Source organism: Barbus barbus (genome assembly GCF_936440315.1).
Source record: "Barbus barbus genome assembly, chromosome: 6".
NCBI classification, from domain to species: domain Eukaryota; kingdom Metazoa; phylum Chordata; class Actinopteri; order Cypriniformes; family Cyprinidae; genus Barbus; species Barbus barbus.
In genome coordinates, this window is record NC_136734.1 from 34,029,279 (window position 1) to 34,043,561 (window position 14,283).

A 14,283-nucleotide genomic window follows, 5' to 3' on the forward strand; every position below is an offset into this window, starting at 1 on the left:
TCTGTTTAGTCAAATCTCACCTTCGTTGGCTGTGTGGGGATGTTGGACCCGCCCAGAAAGGAGGTGATTGGCTCAATAAAGCTGTGCAGTAAGGCTGGTATACGTGTCATCATGATCACTGGGGACAACAAGGGCACCGCCGTGGCCATCTGCAGACGCATTGGCATTTTCAATGAGGATGAAGATGTGGAAGGAAGAGCCTACACGGGCAGGGAGTTCGATGACCTGACTCCAGAGGTCCAGCGAGAAGCTGTGAAAAGGGCACGGTGCTTTGCCCGTGTCGAGCCTGCACACAAGTCAAAGATCGTTGGTTATCTGCAGTCCTTTGATGAGATCACAGCGATGGTGAGATATAGTGGGTTAGTGGCTGGTTCCATGAAAGTTCCTAAAAACTGTTAGAACGTCAAAAGAGGGTCTGAAATGAACGCCAACAACAACTATCTAGTAAAAACTGACTTGGGAAAAAAGTGAGGTAATTGTTAGTTGGTTACTATATTAGGAGCTGCAACATATTAAATGATTTAAATCATTAAAATCTATTTTTAATCTTTAAATCTGGCCCTTACTTATGTAAGTTCACACTTACCGCCAGTAAGTTTTCTTAATTACCTCACTATTAGCAGATGTGCAAAACATTTGGGCTGAATGTTCTTTTTTTTATTGTATTGTATTGTATTGTATTGTATTGTAACATGAGAAAAGAGTAAATATGAGGAAGAGTAAATATGCCTCATTACTAAGAATGAATAACTTTAAATACAGCATGTCATTCTATTCTCCTGTCTCTTAGCAATAATGTAATATTCTGCAGCACCTACATCTCTCAGAGATAGACAGCCTAGTCTTTTATGCTGATTTTCACTGCTGGAGTTATGAGAGCATGTCAGTGCTCTTCCTGTTCACACGCTGTCGCCTCCAGCTGTGTTGTATGCATGTGTCTGTTTGTTATTTGGGGACTTGAGGTATTTCCCAGACATCAGTGTGCACGACAGAGGCTGCTTTGCTTCTTTTAGAACATGAAACAAAGATTTCCTCATCCTCTACTTGACCCCTGTTTAATTCCCAGCCTGTAATAAGCATTTACCAAAGAGCAAATATTATTTACTTGTGGATCTTTAGGTCTGTTCATAAGCTTAATATGCTTTGAATCTTTACTTAAAGGGTTACTCCACCCCAAAATTAAAATTTAGTTATTAATCACTTACCCCCATGTCATTCCAAACTCGTAAAAGCTTTGTTCGTCTTCAAATACAAAAAGTATTCTCGTAGCTTCATAACTTTACGGTTGAACTGATGGCAGAGGGACTATTCTGACGATGTCTTTCATACTTTTCTGGGCTTTGACAGTGTTAATTGTTTGGCAGTCAGTGGGACAGTCACAAGCCTCCTGGTTTTCATCCAAAATATATTAAATTGTGTTCCGAAGACGAACAAAGCTTTTACGGGTTGGGAACGACATGGGGGTAAGTGATTAATAACAAATTTTTAATTTTGGGGTGGAGTAACCCTTTAAATCCACTTCTTCTTTTTTTTAAATGAATGGCCTATGAATAGATAAGCTTCACCCGTTTTGTTCACTGTTGATAACTCAAGTACGCTCCATAGAACATACCATAGAATTGATTTGGAGGTGAATATTGAGTATTGAGTTATATGCGAGTATTGTTTTCTTGAATGAATTGACATTTCAAACATTTTATCTGTGGTTTGTCTTTAAATAAACTGTTAAATTGTACATTAGCATGATTAATACAGAAATTAAACAACTTCAGTTTATCTATGTACACTATCGCTCAAGTTAGGGGTTGGTAAAATGTATTTTGAAGTTTTTTATGCTCACAAAGGTTGAATTTTTTTTATCAGAAATACAGTACAAACATTAATACTGTGAAATGTTAGTACAGTTTAAATTAACAGTTTCCTAATTTAATATACTTTAGAATGCAGTTTATTTCTGTGATAACAAAGATGAATTTTCAACAGCCATTGCTCCAGTCTTCAGAAATAATTCTAATATGCTGATTTGGTTTGATTCCTAGTTCTTATCAGTGTTAAAAACATTTCATATTCCTGGGGTAACCATGATGCATTGTTTCAGTATTATTTGGTGAATAGAAAGTTCAAAAGAACAGCTTTTTTTTTTATTGTAAATGTATTTACTGTTACCCTTGATTAGTTTAATGCATCCTTGCTGAATAAAAGTATTAATATCTTAAAAATTACTGACCCTAAACTTTTAAATGATAGTGTGTTTCTACTGCTATTTAATCCTTAGAATGCAGATTTGTTTTAAGATGTGGAAAAAAAACCTCATGTCTTCGTTGTATTGATTTAATGGAATTTTATAGAAATTATCAAACATGCAGAAATATTTCCATATGTTTTTTTTTCTAAAGCCTGTTAGTGTCTATTAACCCTTATCCTTCACTCTGTTCCTTCCCAACTCACTTTCAGACTGGAGATGGCGTTAATGACGCTCCTGCCTTAAAAAAGGCTGAAATTGGCATCGCTATGGGCTCAGGCACAGCTGTAGCCAAGTCAGCTTCTGAGATGGTGCTCTCAGATGATAACTTCTCCACCATTGTGGCTGCAGTGGAAGAGGGACGAGCTATCTACAACAACATGAAGCAGTTTATCCGTTACCTCATCTCCTCCAACGTGGGAGAGGTGGTGTGGTGAGTGAGAGCCTGGTGTAGTGCCTCAGTTTCCTATCCACATTTACACTCACTTGAGTTCCTTATTTTCGCCCATTGCAGTATTTTCCTGACAGCCATCCTTGGGCTGCCTGAGGCTTTGATTCCCGTCCAGTTGTTGTGGGTGAACCTGGTGACGGATGGCCTGCCGGCCACTGCCCTGGGCTTCAACCCCCCTGATCTTGACATCATGGACAAGCCCCCCAGAAACGCTAAGGAGCCTCTCATCTCCGGCTGGCTCTTCTTTAGATACCTGGCCATTGGAGGTTAGTCCAATATCTTGGTGAAAGAATCTAATATTATTGACACTTTTTGACACTTACACTTCTCCCCTGAAAACTGCAAGTCATCTCTATGAAGCATCAAACCACACTGGAGTTATTGTACTCTTGTTTTTCTAGGATATGTGGGTCTAGGCACTGTCAGCGCTGCCACCTGGTGGTATTTGTTTGATGAGGACGGGCCACAGGTGTCTTTTTATCAGCTGGTGAGTCAGCACAGCAGTGATTTAAAATAAACAGTGATTTATTTTAATTAATCAGATAATTTCTCTTATGAAGTACAGTTTTGCTTGAGTTAATTTAAGAAGTATTTCTGTAAAATGATATACCAGACTTTTAGAAATATGTTCTAAATGAGCTCAGGCACAACAAACTAAAATAATATCTTTATTAATGGCACAATGGCAGAAAAATTATAAATACATATTCATGCCACAATAACAAGTTTAAACTGTTGTCTGAGTTTTTCGTCTGAATATTTGAAAATAAAGACACAGCTGTTCAGTGTCAGGGAGTTCAGATCTCACAGGATGATCTACACAGCTGCTTTTTCTGATATTACATCGGTCCCTCAAAGGTCATAAAATACTGCCATCAGTGGGTCAAATGATTTCCTGTCTTACTGCTCTTGCATCTTATATGGCAAATATATTAGATGCACTAAAGCACAGCCTTTCTGTTTTATTAAGAATAATGCTACTTAGAAAACAAACACTTGAAGATACTCGAGATGGCTTGTGATGCTCATGATACTGCCCCACATTGACTCTGAACCGTCTTTTTCTTGTCTGTAGCGGCACTTTATGCAGTGTACAGAAGAAAACCCCATGTTTCAGGGTATTGACTGTGAGGTCTTTGAGTCACGTTACCCCACCACCATGGCTCTTTCTGTGCTTGTTACCATAGAGATGTTCAACGCTCTTAACAGGTAAGACCTGCTGCCATGGTGATAGCACTACATCAACTGTGTTCTTTCAATACGTCTAAGTAGTTACTAGGGCTGTGCAATTAATCGCATGCGATTCGCATTCGCATCTCGTCAGTAAAGCCGGCTCCGTGATTGGCGGTAAATCTCCATCACCTGTTTTCAGATGGAGCGGCAGTTAATACACAGAGCCGTAGTTCACTGACAAGCTAGGCAATATCGCGTTCAATATTGCAGATGAATCGCATTCGATTATGAATGCGATATTGTATAGCTTGTCAGTGAACTACGGCTCTGTGTATTAACTGCCGCTCCATCTGAAAACAGGTGATGGAGATTTACCGCCAATCACGGAGCCGGCTTTACTGACGAGATGCGAATGCGAATTGCATGCGATTAATTGCACAGCCCTAGTAGTTACTGTAAAACACCTTTTAGATGTCTCATGAGCTCGGTGGAGCTGTGCTGGGTCTGTGACAGCTCTTGAGTTCATTTTCTTAAAAAATAGTAGGCCTAAATGTTCTTTGTGCTACTTCCATTCTTATCTTTGTCATTTTTAATGTGAGCATAACTTAAAGGACTACTTGGTAACATAAGTCATCTAAGACCCAAGGCCTCTGAATCTTCTCTCTTACAGCCTGTCAGAGAATCAGTCTCTGCTGAGAATGCCACCCTGGGTGAATATATGGCTGCTGGGGGCCATAATTCTTTCCTTGTCTCTACACTTCCTTATCCTGTATGTGGAGCCTCTACCGGTGAGTGATATATACAGGAACATCTCTCTTTTCTATGTCATTATTCACCTTATTTGGAACGCAAGAGCAAGTGTGCCGAACTGTAGATTGAATGTGTAAGGCTTCCAGTATCATCAGCTTCCAGGTCTTTTAGCTGTACAAAAACAGTCCGTTATGCTGCTTTTTAATGCAATCTGGTATTTGTTAACACATTATTTTAATTTATAACCATAATCTTAAGCGCACTAATTTGTAGCATGGATAGTTTTACCATTGGCTGCACTTTATTTTTCTAGCTATTAATCTGAATTGGAAGTCTCGCACATTCACACAAAATAGTTTTCTTCTGCATTGCAAAATAAAGTTTTTAAAGAGATGGTTCACTAAAAAATGAAAATCATTTACTTATTTAAACAACCATTTACTACATTTAGGGCTCATCCACACAAAGCTAGAGCTTTCCCTATGTGATCTTTTTTTCCTCGTTTTAAAAAAACAAAACACGGCGTCATCTCAATAAACACCTGCGTACACACGAAACCGACTCAAAACGATGTAGTATACATGCCAGACCAGTATGTGGCACTGTAATTCTGCCACAGAGATACACTAAAAACGGAGAAGAACTTGAGGCATGCACATAAACCTTGCTAGATGTGGGGTGATGACATAATTGTTTCACAAAATATATGGCTTGACTGCAAACACGAAAACACGAGGCTGACGTTTTCAGATTTATGCACTCTGGGACCCAGTTTCAAAAAATTGCGGTTTCAGGCTCACAAAACACCAGATCCATCTGCACAAAATGCCAATACGATACAAAATTTTTACATATACAACTAAATGGATCTCTATGTGTATGGGCTATTACTTACTGTAGCCCCATGGCATTCCAAATGCAACTTCATTTTTTTATGTGGATCATGTATATGCAGAACCACCGTTTGAGTTTTAAAAACAACAACAAAAGCTCCTGGCTTCAGTGCTTGAAGCGCAGCACTGTTTTTACACGCAAGCAGCTCGTGATCCAGCATTTTCAGTGACTCTAAATGTCTGTTTAAAATACATACTGCTACACACAAACTCCATCTCTTTAAGCACTTTGAGGTTGGGTAACTTGTAACGTGCATTTAAAAATGCAACATGCACCAACCATTTTCACAAATTTGTAATGAGAGTTGTATGTATGTATATATATATATATATATATATATATATATATATATATATATATATATATATATATATATATATATATATTCAACAAAAGAAAAGCTTTAATGTCTCCCTGTGATTTTTCCAAAAATAGAATTTCTCTGGTTTAATGCTTGAAAGGTTACCAATTAAGATAAAGAAAAAAAAGTTTACACTTTATTTTAAGTTGACCTTGTTACTTTGTAATTATATATGTAAGTACTGAGTAATATTAATTAACTACATATACTTACTATGCGATTAGGGTTTGGTTTAGGATTACTTGCATGTAATTATGCATAATTGTTATTACAATACTAAATATATGTAACGTAACAAGGACACCTTAAAATTAAGTGTTAGCTAAAATTATTATTATTGTTAGTATGTAAATTTTTATTGTACAGCACAATAGTATTATTATTGTTTTATATTTCTTTATTGGCTTAATAAAATATTTGAATACTACTATTATTATCATCATCATTCTCATAGTTACATTGAATGGGTTTCATAAAAACAATACAGTGACCATTGCAAATGAAATCATCAGAAATAGAACAGGGCATAAGTTTACTGTTGTGATTTTTTTTTTTTTTTTCTTTTTTTTTTTGGTGTGTGTTGCAGAATCAATGATTATGATGTTTTTGCACCGATGCATGGTTTTACAGAAAATATGGAGCGAGAGCTACATTGTTCTCTCTTTTTCAGACCTCTCATTTCTCATTTTGTGTTCCCCAGCTGATCTTCCAAGTAACTCCACTGCATTATTACCAATGGATCGTAGTCCTCAAGATCTCAATTCCTGTCATCCTACTGGATGAGGCACTCAAGTATATGTCCCGTCACCACTTAGAAGGTACAACCTGCTTACAGGAACACATTTCCCTATTTATGTATGGCTCATGTCGTTTCTGTCTCTGATGTGACTGTTCTTAATATTCCAGTCAATGCTTCCGTCTCTTTCATATTGATGTTTTCTGTTTGTTTCTTCTGATCTGTTTCTCCTCCGGCAGTTTAACTTTCTCCTCTCATCTTTTAAAAGGTATTTTCTTTAACTACAGCCTGTCCAATTCAAAATCACCTTCATTGTTTTGGTCTTCATTTCCTGGAGGCACTATATAACTGCTCTCTCCCTCTTTCTCTTTTTCGTATCTACAGGTGAAGAGGAGGAAAGGTACAGGAAGAGTCGGCAGCTGAAATTCTAGGACAACTTCCTCCAGACACACATGAACACACACACATGCCCACCCCTGCCTTTTTTCTCCAAGCTCTTAAGACTGCGCCCCATACCCACACATTCACACACGTTCATCATCACTCCTCCCATGTCTTCGCTGCATGTCCAGCCACCACTAAAACAAGCAGGGCTTGTGGTTTGTGTGTGTGTGTGTGTACACGTGTGTGTGTGTGTGTGTGTGTGTGTGTGTGTGTGAGAGAGTGAGAGATTAGGTGTGTGCGTGTGTTTGGCATGTGCATGGGCCTAATTCAATCATGTCAAGCAGTTGTGTGACCATTTGTTTTCTTTTATCTTGCTTTTTAGCTTTCATATCCTTGCTGTACATAGTAGAGCAGTTTCTGGTGCATTTGAGGGAGCAGAAGAGGGTTTGACGTTAAACATTTGGGTATTACGGGTTAAATTCACAATGGGGGGGGGGGGGGTGAATCATAATACTTCACAAACAAAATATTTCACTTTACACAACTGAAAAAGAGAGGATAGAGATGGCACCAAGGGCGTCTTTTAATGTGTAAATGTTCGTGTTTGGACAGAATGGCCAGTTTCTTAAGTGGTCAACTCCAGTTTCTCTCTCGTTCCTCTCTTTACAGATGGGGTGGCCACCTTCAGCGCTGAGAGTTTGTTCTCTTAGCCATTTAGATAATGGTTTACACAAGGCTAAACTTGGCAGCAGATATATTTAAATTAAACTTGAATTAAAAAAAAATGCTATTTTTAAGTCTAAAATAGGTGCCACTTAAACCTGAGAATGTTGAAACATATTCCGTTCTGGATTCAAGTATATGTGAAATAATAGGCCCAGATATATATTTTACCTGCAAAACATTTCAAAACCATCCAAAATATTTACACAGGATCACAAACACAAACTGATCTACCCCAGACCTCTTCTCTTCTCCAGCTCTTTTATTCTCTAGAGTGAACTCCAGTTGAACACTAGTAACTATGTGCTGCAAGTAAATTGATCCGAACGTGGTGCAGCCTGCCACATGCTGTAAGTATTAATACCTACGGCAGGTTTTGAATATGATGAGAGAGAAGGAGGAAAGAAAGGGATTTGTTCATAGAGGTAAAGGGCAGTCCAGATCTGCTGCATGGCTTGTTGGGACAGCTTTGATTCTGACTCACTCCTCCATGCAAACACATGCATCCTCATTATGGAGTAAAGGGGTCTGACTTGAATGTACTTTCACTCGCTTCCTCGCTTATCCTTTGAAATTTAACCAGAGTGAGAGACTCTGCAGTCCTAAACTGCACTTTTCATCCGTCTTTAATACGGTATGCTGCCAAATGGCTTTTCAATTTGCTCTTGTTTTTCTTCCTCATATTCATTTCAGTTGAGTTGATATCGTCATCATGAACACACAATCATCATTAACGCAGTGGGGCTTACATGCTTGCAGTACATCATGTCCGCAGAGGGAGGACTCTCTACCGCTAGTGCTTTTCTTGCAATTTTGATGAACTCTGCTTTTTTTTTTTTATATAAAGTAATAATAATGTATTCTGAAAGAACCCAGGTGGTTTAGTTTGTCAGTTTTGCTGTTAAGGGTATCATATGCCTTCATCGATCTGTTGGGAAATGCTGGTGTGCTGTTATCAGACAAATTGGCAAACCAACTACGCCTGTGCCTGGTGTCATTATGCTTGCCGTGGTAAAACCACAGTGTGAAGAGTCTGTGTCCGCTTGTTAGCTGTGACTGGTGTGTGAGCATCATTTTGTCACAGCATAGAATCATCTGTTTTGCCAGTAACAAATGTGAGTGGTGTAAATGCTATTTAAAAGGCAAGCTCTGTGTCCCATTTGCTCTCACACTTTTAGCTATTCTGATGGCAACGTATTACCATGTAACTTTAGGGTCAGTGTACTGACATGAGGCAGCAAGGCCGCTCATATTCATCACACTAGCATCTGCACCAATAGAAAGTGTAGGCTTTGTACAGCCTTGCTAATAACTACTGATCTCTTGAACTCTGTACAGGGAAAAAAGAAAAACTAAATACCTGATTGCATGGAACCTTGTTACTGTAATTAATAACCTATACAGTATATTAAATTTTTTAAAATAATGACTTAACTGAAACATCACCACCCAGAAGAGAACAGTGCAAAATGTTTTTTTCTTTCTTTCTGCGTACAAGTAACCAAGGATGGAGAATATTTTGTGGAATAGTGCAGGTTGTTTATTCATTGTTACAGTTTGTTTTTAAAGGTTGCAGGGTTTTTGTCTTTTAAATTTAGTTTAGGAGTTGTAAAATAAAAATAAGAATTGTGCTAATGATCATTTTTGCAACTATAATTGGGTTTGAATGTGTCTGAGGATTTTTAGTTTTCTTTGATGATGGATTGTTCTGGAAAAGGAACATCTTGTGGTTCACACAGAGGGACGTCCAGTAGTCAATACTGGTTTATGAAGTCGTTCTCTTGAAGGGCTTGGTGTGGGTACTGTGCCTCCAGAGATATGAAATAACTGTGTGTTATGCAGAATGTACTTTGTAAATCTATTTCAATACATATTTCAAAAAAAAAAAAAACTAGATTTGTTTTCACATTCTTGAACGTCTTTTGTTGGTGCTTCTTCTACATACCGTTTTCATCCAAAAAATACTGAATGTTTTCATTCTGAAACGTACTTGATTCGAAAGGTTGACAATCAGGAAAGCAAACAAAAGATTTTGTTCTCGAGCACAGTGTGGTCCTGAGATGAACCGGCTGGAGCTTTTCACCCACTACTGAGAAAGAATTCTCTGTAAACGCCTTGGTAATATTAATTGTGGATACATAATTTTATATATATGGAAAAGACATGTCAAATAAAGATTATTTATCTTCTAATTTATTTCCATGGTGTTGTTGCTGCGTTATTTATTTTTTATTTTTTTTGCGTACCTTAAACAGTTTGGATTTGTGAGTGCAATGCACACTAGTTACCACCAGGTGACGCTGTAACATCATGAATATATTGTGCTCAGTAACTGGTGTTTAACGCTTCACATTCGCACCTGTCTTTACTTAATTTGCAAAGACACGCAGTGGGATTCTCAATAATGTTATATCTGGCTGTAACCAGAGAAGGTCTCCACGTAATAAAACAGCAAAGCCATTTATTATCCTTTAGAGCTGAATTGAAAAATGTACTACTTCATATTCAAAATTCTTTGATGGATGGAACGTTCAAAAGAACAGCTTTTATTTGAAACCTGTTTAGCATTATAAATGTTTTATTGTCATATTTGATCAATTAATACGTCCTTGCTGAATAAAATTAATAACTTTTGAACGGTATAGCGTCGATACCATCTCTGTCTTGATTTTATGTAATTTATGAGGATTTAATAAAACAGTAATTAATCAGCTTGTTCCCTCTGAGGTTTACATCTGTATTACAAGAGAGACCTGAAGCAGGGCAGAAACCAGATCCAGACGGTATTAAAATAGACTGCAACAGACTTTAGAATTCAATTTGTTTGTGGGTCATTCCCGGGATTCGGTAACATTTCAACTTGGAATACACATTTTTTTCAACTTCTAAATACCCCACATCATTAGGCACATATCAAACCTCCAAAAATCATATTTTCCCACCTCAGGCATTAAAGACTTTTTATTTCTTTCAGCGGTTACAGACAAAATGGGATTGGTTTAAAAAGGATTTCACACAGAAATTGTTATAAAACGAACATGTCCCTGCTAAAAAAACAAACAAACAATAGAAGATCAATAACCATCACAGAAATTCCATTAAAATACCATTATGAACCATTGGCTTTTTCAAGTTTTTGTAGGGTGTTTTGGGCATTTTCCCAATAGGATTTAACATCCCACCAATAGAATCCATCGCATACCAGTAGACACCATTATAGATTCATTAAAACCAATACAATTCCCATTATAACCATTAAATCCATTACATTTTCTATTGTGTTTTCCTACTGCTCATGTGTCCCTGATTACAAATGTAACATTTATCATCATTTTCACATTTTTATAGGACTGAAGCTAGAAATGCACAAATTGTGTCTACGGTCTCTTTATTTTTGTAAAATAATATCTATAATTTAACATTTTAACTACAACCACATTTTATTGTTTTAGCCCTTAACATGTCAGATAGTAATCGCAAGAAATCATTTTATTCTTAATTGTATTTTTTTCTAAAAATATTAATGTGACGGGGTTGAAGACTAACACATTTGAAGGGATACATTGCCTTAAATGTAAATTTTTGGTTTTGTTTCTGGGTCAACATATCTGGCATGGCCAACATTGGCTGTTTCTCGAACGGTAGGCTGCATCCTCTGGAGGTCGCATTTGTAGGCTGCATACGTTATAAAGAAGATCTTATTTTAGAATATTAAAAATTTGACCATTATTCTTAGTTAAGCTTAAATTGTTGTAATATGCTTATGACTGGCGAATGTAATGCTCAGTTAACTGAAATAAACCAGGCTTGATGATGTATGCAGCCTACAATTGTGGCCTCCGGAGGATGCAGCCTTCCGTTTGAGAAACAGCCATTGTCTTTCTGCTGCAAATGTGGGTGCAGTTTATGATGTATGATGCTTGTCAACGTTTAAGTGGACATATTACATCAAAAATTCTATTTAAAACAAAAATAATGATTTTGGAGTATACACATTTACTGAAATCATGACTATATTACATTTTTGTCATTAAAATTATAAATAAATGAAGCAAATAACTCAACCCTGTCACAAGTTTACAACCCCGTAACAATGAGAAATACATATATTTGTGACGGGGTTGAGGATTTTCACTCAAAATGGCCACAGCTCCTCATGTAGTGAAGGAGAGTAAACCATATATGGCAGCAATAAAATAAGTAGGCTACATTGTATATACTTATGGATTAAAATAACATTTTGAAAAAGTAATAATTTTCCAACTTAATTTTATGTGACGGGGTTGAGTTGTTAAGCTTGACAGTACCCTCCCTGACTATAACATGCCTCAAAAATATGAATAAAAAGTATGATACTACTAACCATTTTCTGCACCACTATAAAAGAGACCTGAATGATGTTATTTCTGGTAAATGTTGTCACATATGAGTGGAGTCTTAATTATTAATTAAAAATCACAGACACTGCATATTTTGTAAAAAAACAATTCCAAGTACAAACTCAGTGAAGTGCCTCAGGGACATGACAAAATGCTTGGTTTAAGATAGAATAAGACATTATTTCATGCTAAAAATACATTAAAATGCAATAATTATTTATATTCATTATAAAGGGCATCCAAAGTTTTGTGAAAAGCATCTAACAATTCATTTTGGTGAACCACGACTTTAGAAGCTCTGGGGGACTGAAATATTACCGAATCCCAGGAATGACCCTTGTGCAGTTTATACTGAACTTGACAACATATGTTGACAATAATATAATGTATTGCTGTATAGTAGGTCACGATAATCAAGAATAAGCAAAAATGCAACTCAGCTATTTGTCGTCAAACATTAAGTAAAATATATGCTTTATTCCTGAAATAGAAGGCAAATACATTTCAAATGCTGTTGATGAAACTTAAATGAGAAAACTGCCATCAATGAACTACTTTAAAGGTACTATAAAGTAACTTCTTTAATTAAGCTTTTATTGCTTAATTAGTGTTTTGTAAACTCCAGTTCATTTTAGGCCATTATATCATGTATTTGAATAGGGCTTGTTGGGCACTGAGGCAGGTGTCAGGATCAGACCACAGGTAAATCTCAACAGCAAAATCACAGGTCATCCTTGGGGCCAATAAGGGGCCCGTAGTTGACTAATTGAGCTGAGCCAAGCTAGTCTTCACACTCTGAGACCACAGAGACTTTAAACCTGGCTAATTGTTCTCACTAGACCCAATCACTGCCATACAAACCTGGCTCTCTTGAGTGATATTGGAGTTTATTAGATCATGTAAACATGCTAAACAAATGATAGACTTTATTCTTATTCAGCTAAGATGCATTAACTAAAGGCTTTTACATTATTGCAAATTATTTCTATGTATTTCAAATAAATGCTTTGAAAAAAGTAGGTTTCCACAAAAATATTAAGCAGCTGTTGATTGATAATAATAATAATAATAATAATAATAAGAAATGTTTCTTGAGCAACAAATCAGCATAATGATTTCTTAAGACACTGAAATCTGAAGTGATGGCTACTATTAATAAAATTAAAATTAATATTATTTTATTTTTTTTACAAAACAAAGTAAATATATTACAATAGAAGAGTTATTTTAAACTGTAATAATAGTTTCAAATATTACTGTTTTACTGTTTTTTTATATATAAATAAATGCAGCAATGGTGAGCATAAAAAAACAATTTATCACACTTATCAATCCAAACTTTTGAACAGTAGTGTATATCATATTACATTTTATTTACAATCATATATGCATCATGAAGATGATGCAAAACAAACAAATCCAATTATGTATGGCTTTGTTGGCTAACAAATTATGCTGTTAAGGGAATGGTTCACCCAAAAAATGGAAATTTTGGTGTCTTTTTGAGTGAACTATGATTATAATATTGCTGTAATCTCTTTGTGTGTATTTTGGAAAATGTAAAGAACAAATGTGATCTTATATAGACGGGCAACATGGTAATTTAGTGCTTATTATTAGAATTAGATAACATTTAGATTTGTTATTGAGACCTAATTTGTCCGTCATCTCTCTCTCTCAGCCTTCTCTAATATGTATTCAAATTCATCTCTCTTCTCATTTTTGTTTTGTTGTATCTCAGTATGCCAGAGCCATATTATATAATACGCCTGTTTTTTCCCATATTGGCTTTATTCTTTTTTTCCCACTCTAGCTGTGATCCCGTAATAAGCATGAATCTAAACACCTTATTCAATATTAATAACTGCACATCATTTTTCCTTTGTTTTGCCAAAATCATATTCCATCTCTGACCCTATTTCTTCTTGATGTAATATACTGTATACTGTGTATCTAGATCCATATTGGACTAATTCCATCAAAACAATAATTTTGACATTTTGCTTACTCACTCAGTGGAGGTGTGAGCAATTCAGCGGCATAATCTGTTTTCTTCCATTAATAATGAGCCTATAATTAAGCGGCATATTGACATTATCTGTCATCTCATCTTTAACTAAACAGTGTCTTTAGGAGTATCTTGAGAAGTTTAGCATTATAACTGCTTTATTGTCTGTAGATTGCTATGTT

The 14,283-nt window shown here is 36.2% G+C and overlaps 1 protein-coding gene across 2 annotated transcripts in view; it reads left to right on the forward strand.

Annotated features, from left to right (window-relative positions):
* Positions 1–9,909, forward strand: part of LOC306871423 (sarcoplasmic/endoplasmic reticulum calcium ATPase 1-like) — a 57,481-nt gene extending 47,572 nt beyond the window's left edge. Inside the window, exons 14-22 of one of the 2 annotated variants that reach the window (XM_079419337.1) lie at positions 10–345; positions 2,455–2,675; positions 2,757–2,959; positions 3,095–3,180; positions 3,769–3,902; positions 4,537–4,654; positions 6,572–6,689; positions 6,847–6,875; positions 6,992–9,909. In XM_079419337.1, the coding sequence (XP_079275463.1) occupies positions 10–345; positions 2,455–2,675; positions 2,757–2,959; positions 3,095–3,180; positions 3,769–3,902; positions 4,537–4,654; positions 6,572–6,689; positions 6,847–6,851 (1,221 nt within the window). In that variant the 3' untranslated portion in view covers positions 6,852–6,875; positions 6,992–9,909. The remainder of the gene's footprint in view (positions 1–9; positions 346–2,454; positions 2,676–2,756; positions 2,960–3,094; positions 3,181–3,768; positions 3,903–4,536; positions 4,655–6,571; positions 6,690–6,846; positions 6,876–6,991) is intronic. The other variant, XM_079419336.1, reaches the window with a different exon arrangement.
* Positions 9,910–14,283: the final 4,374 nt, after the last annotated feature.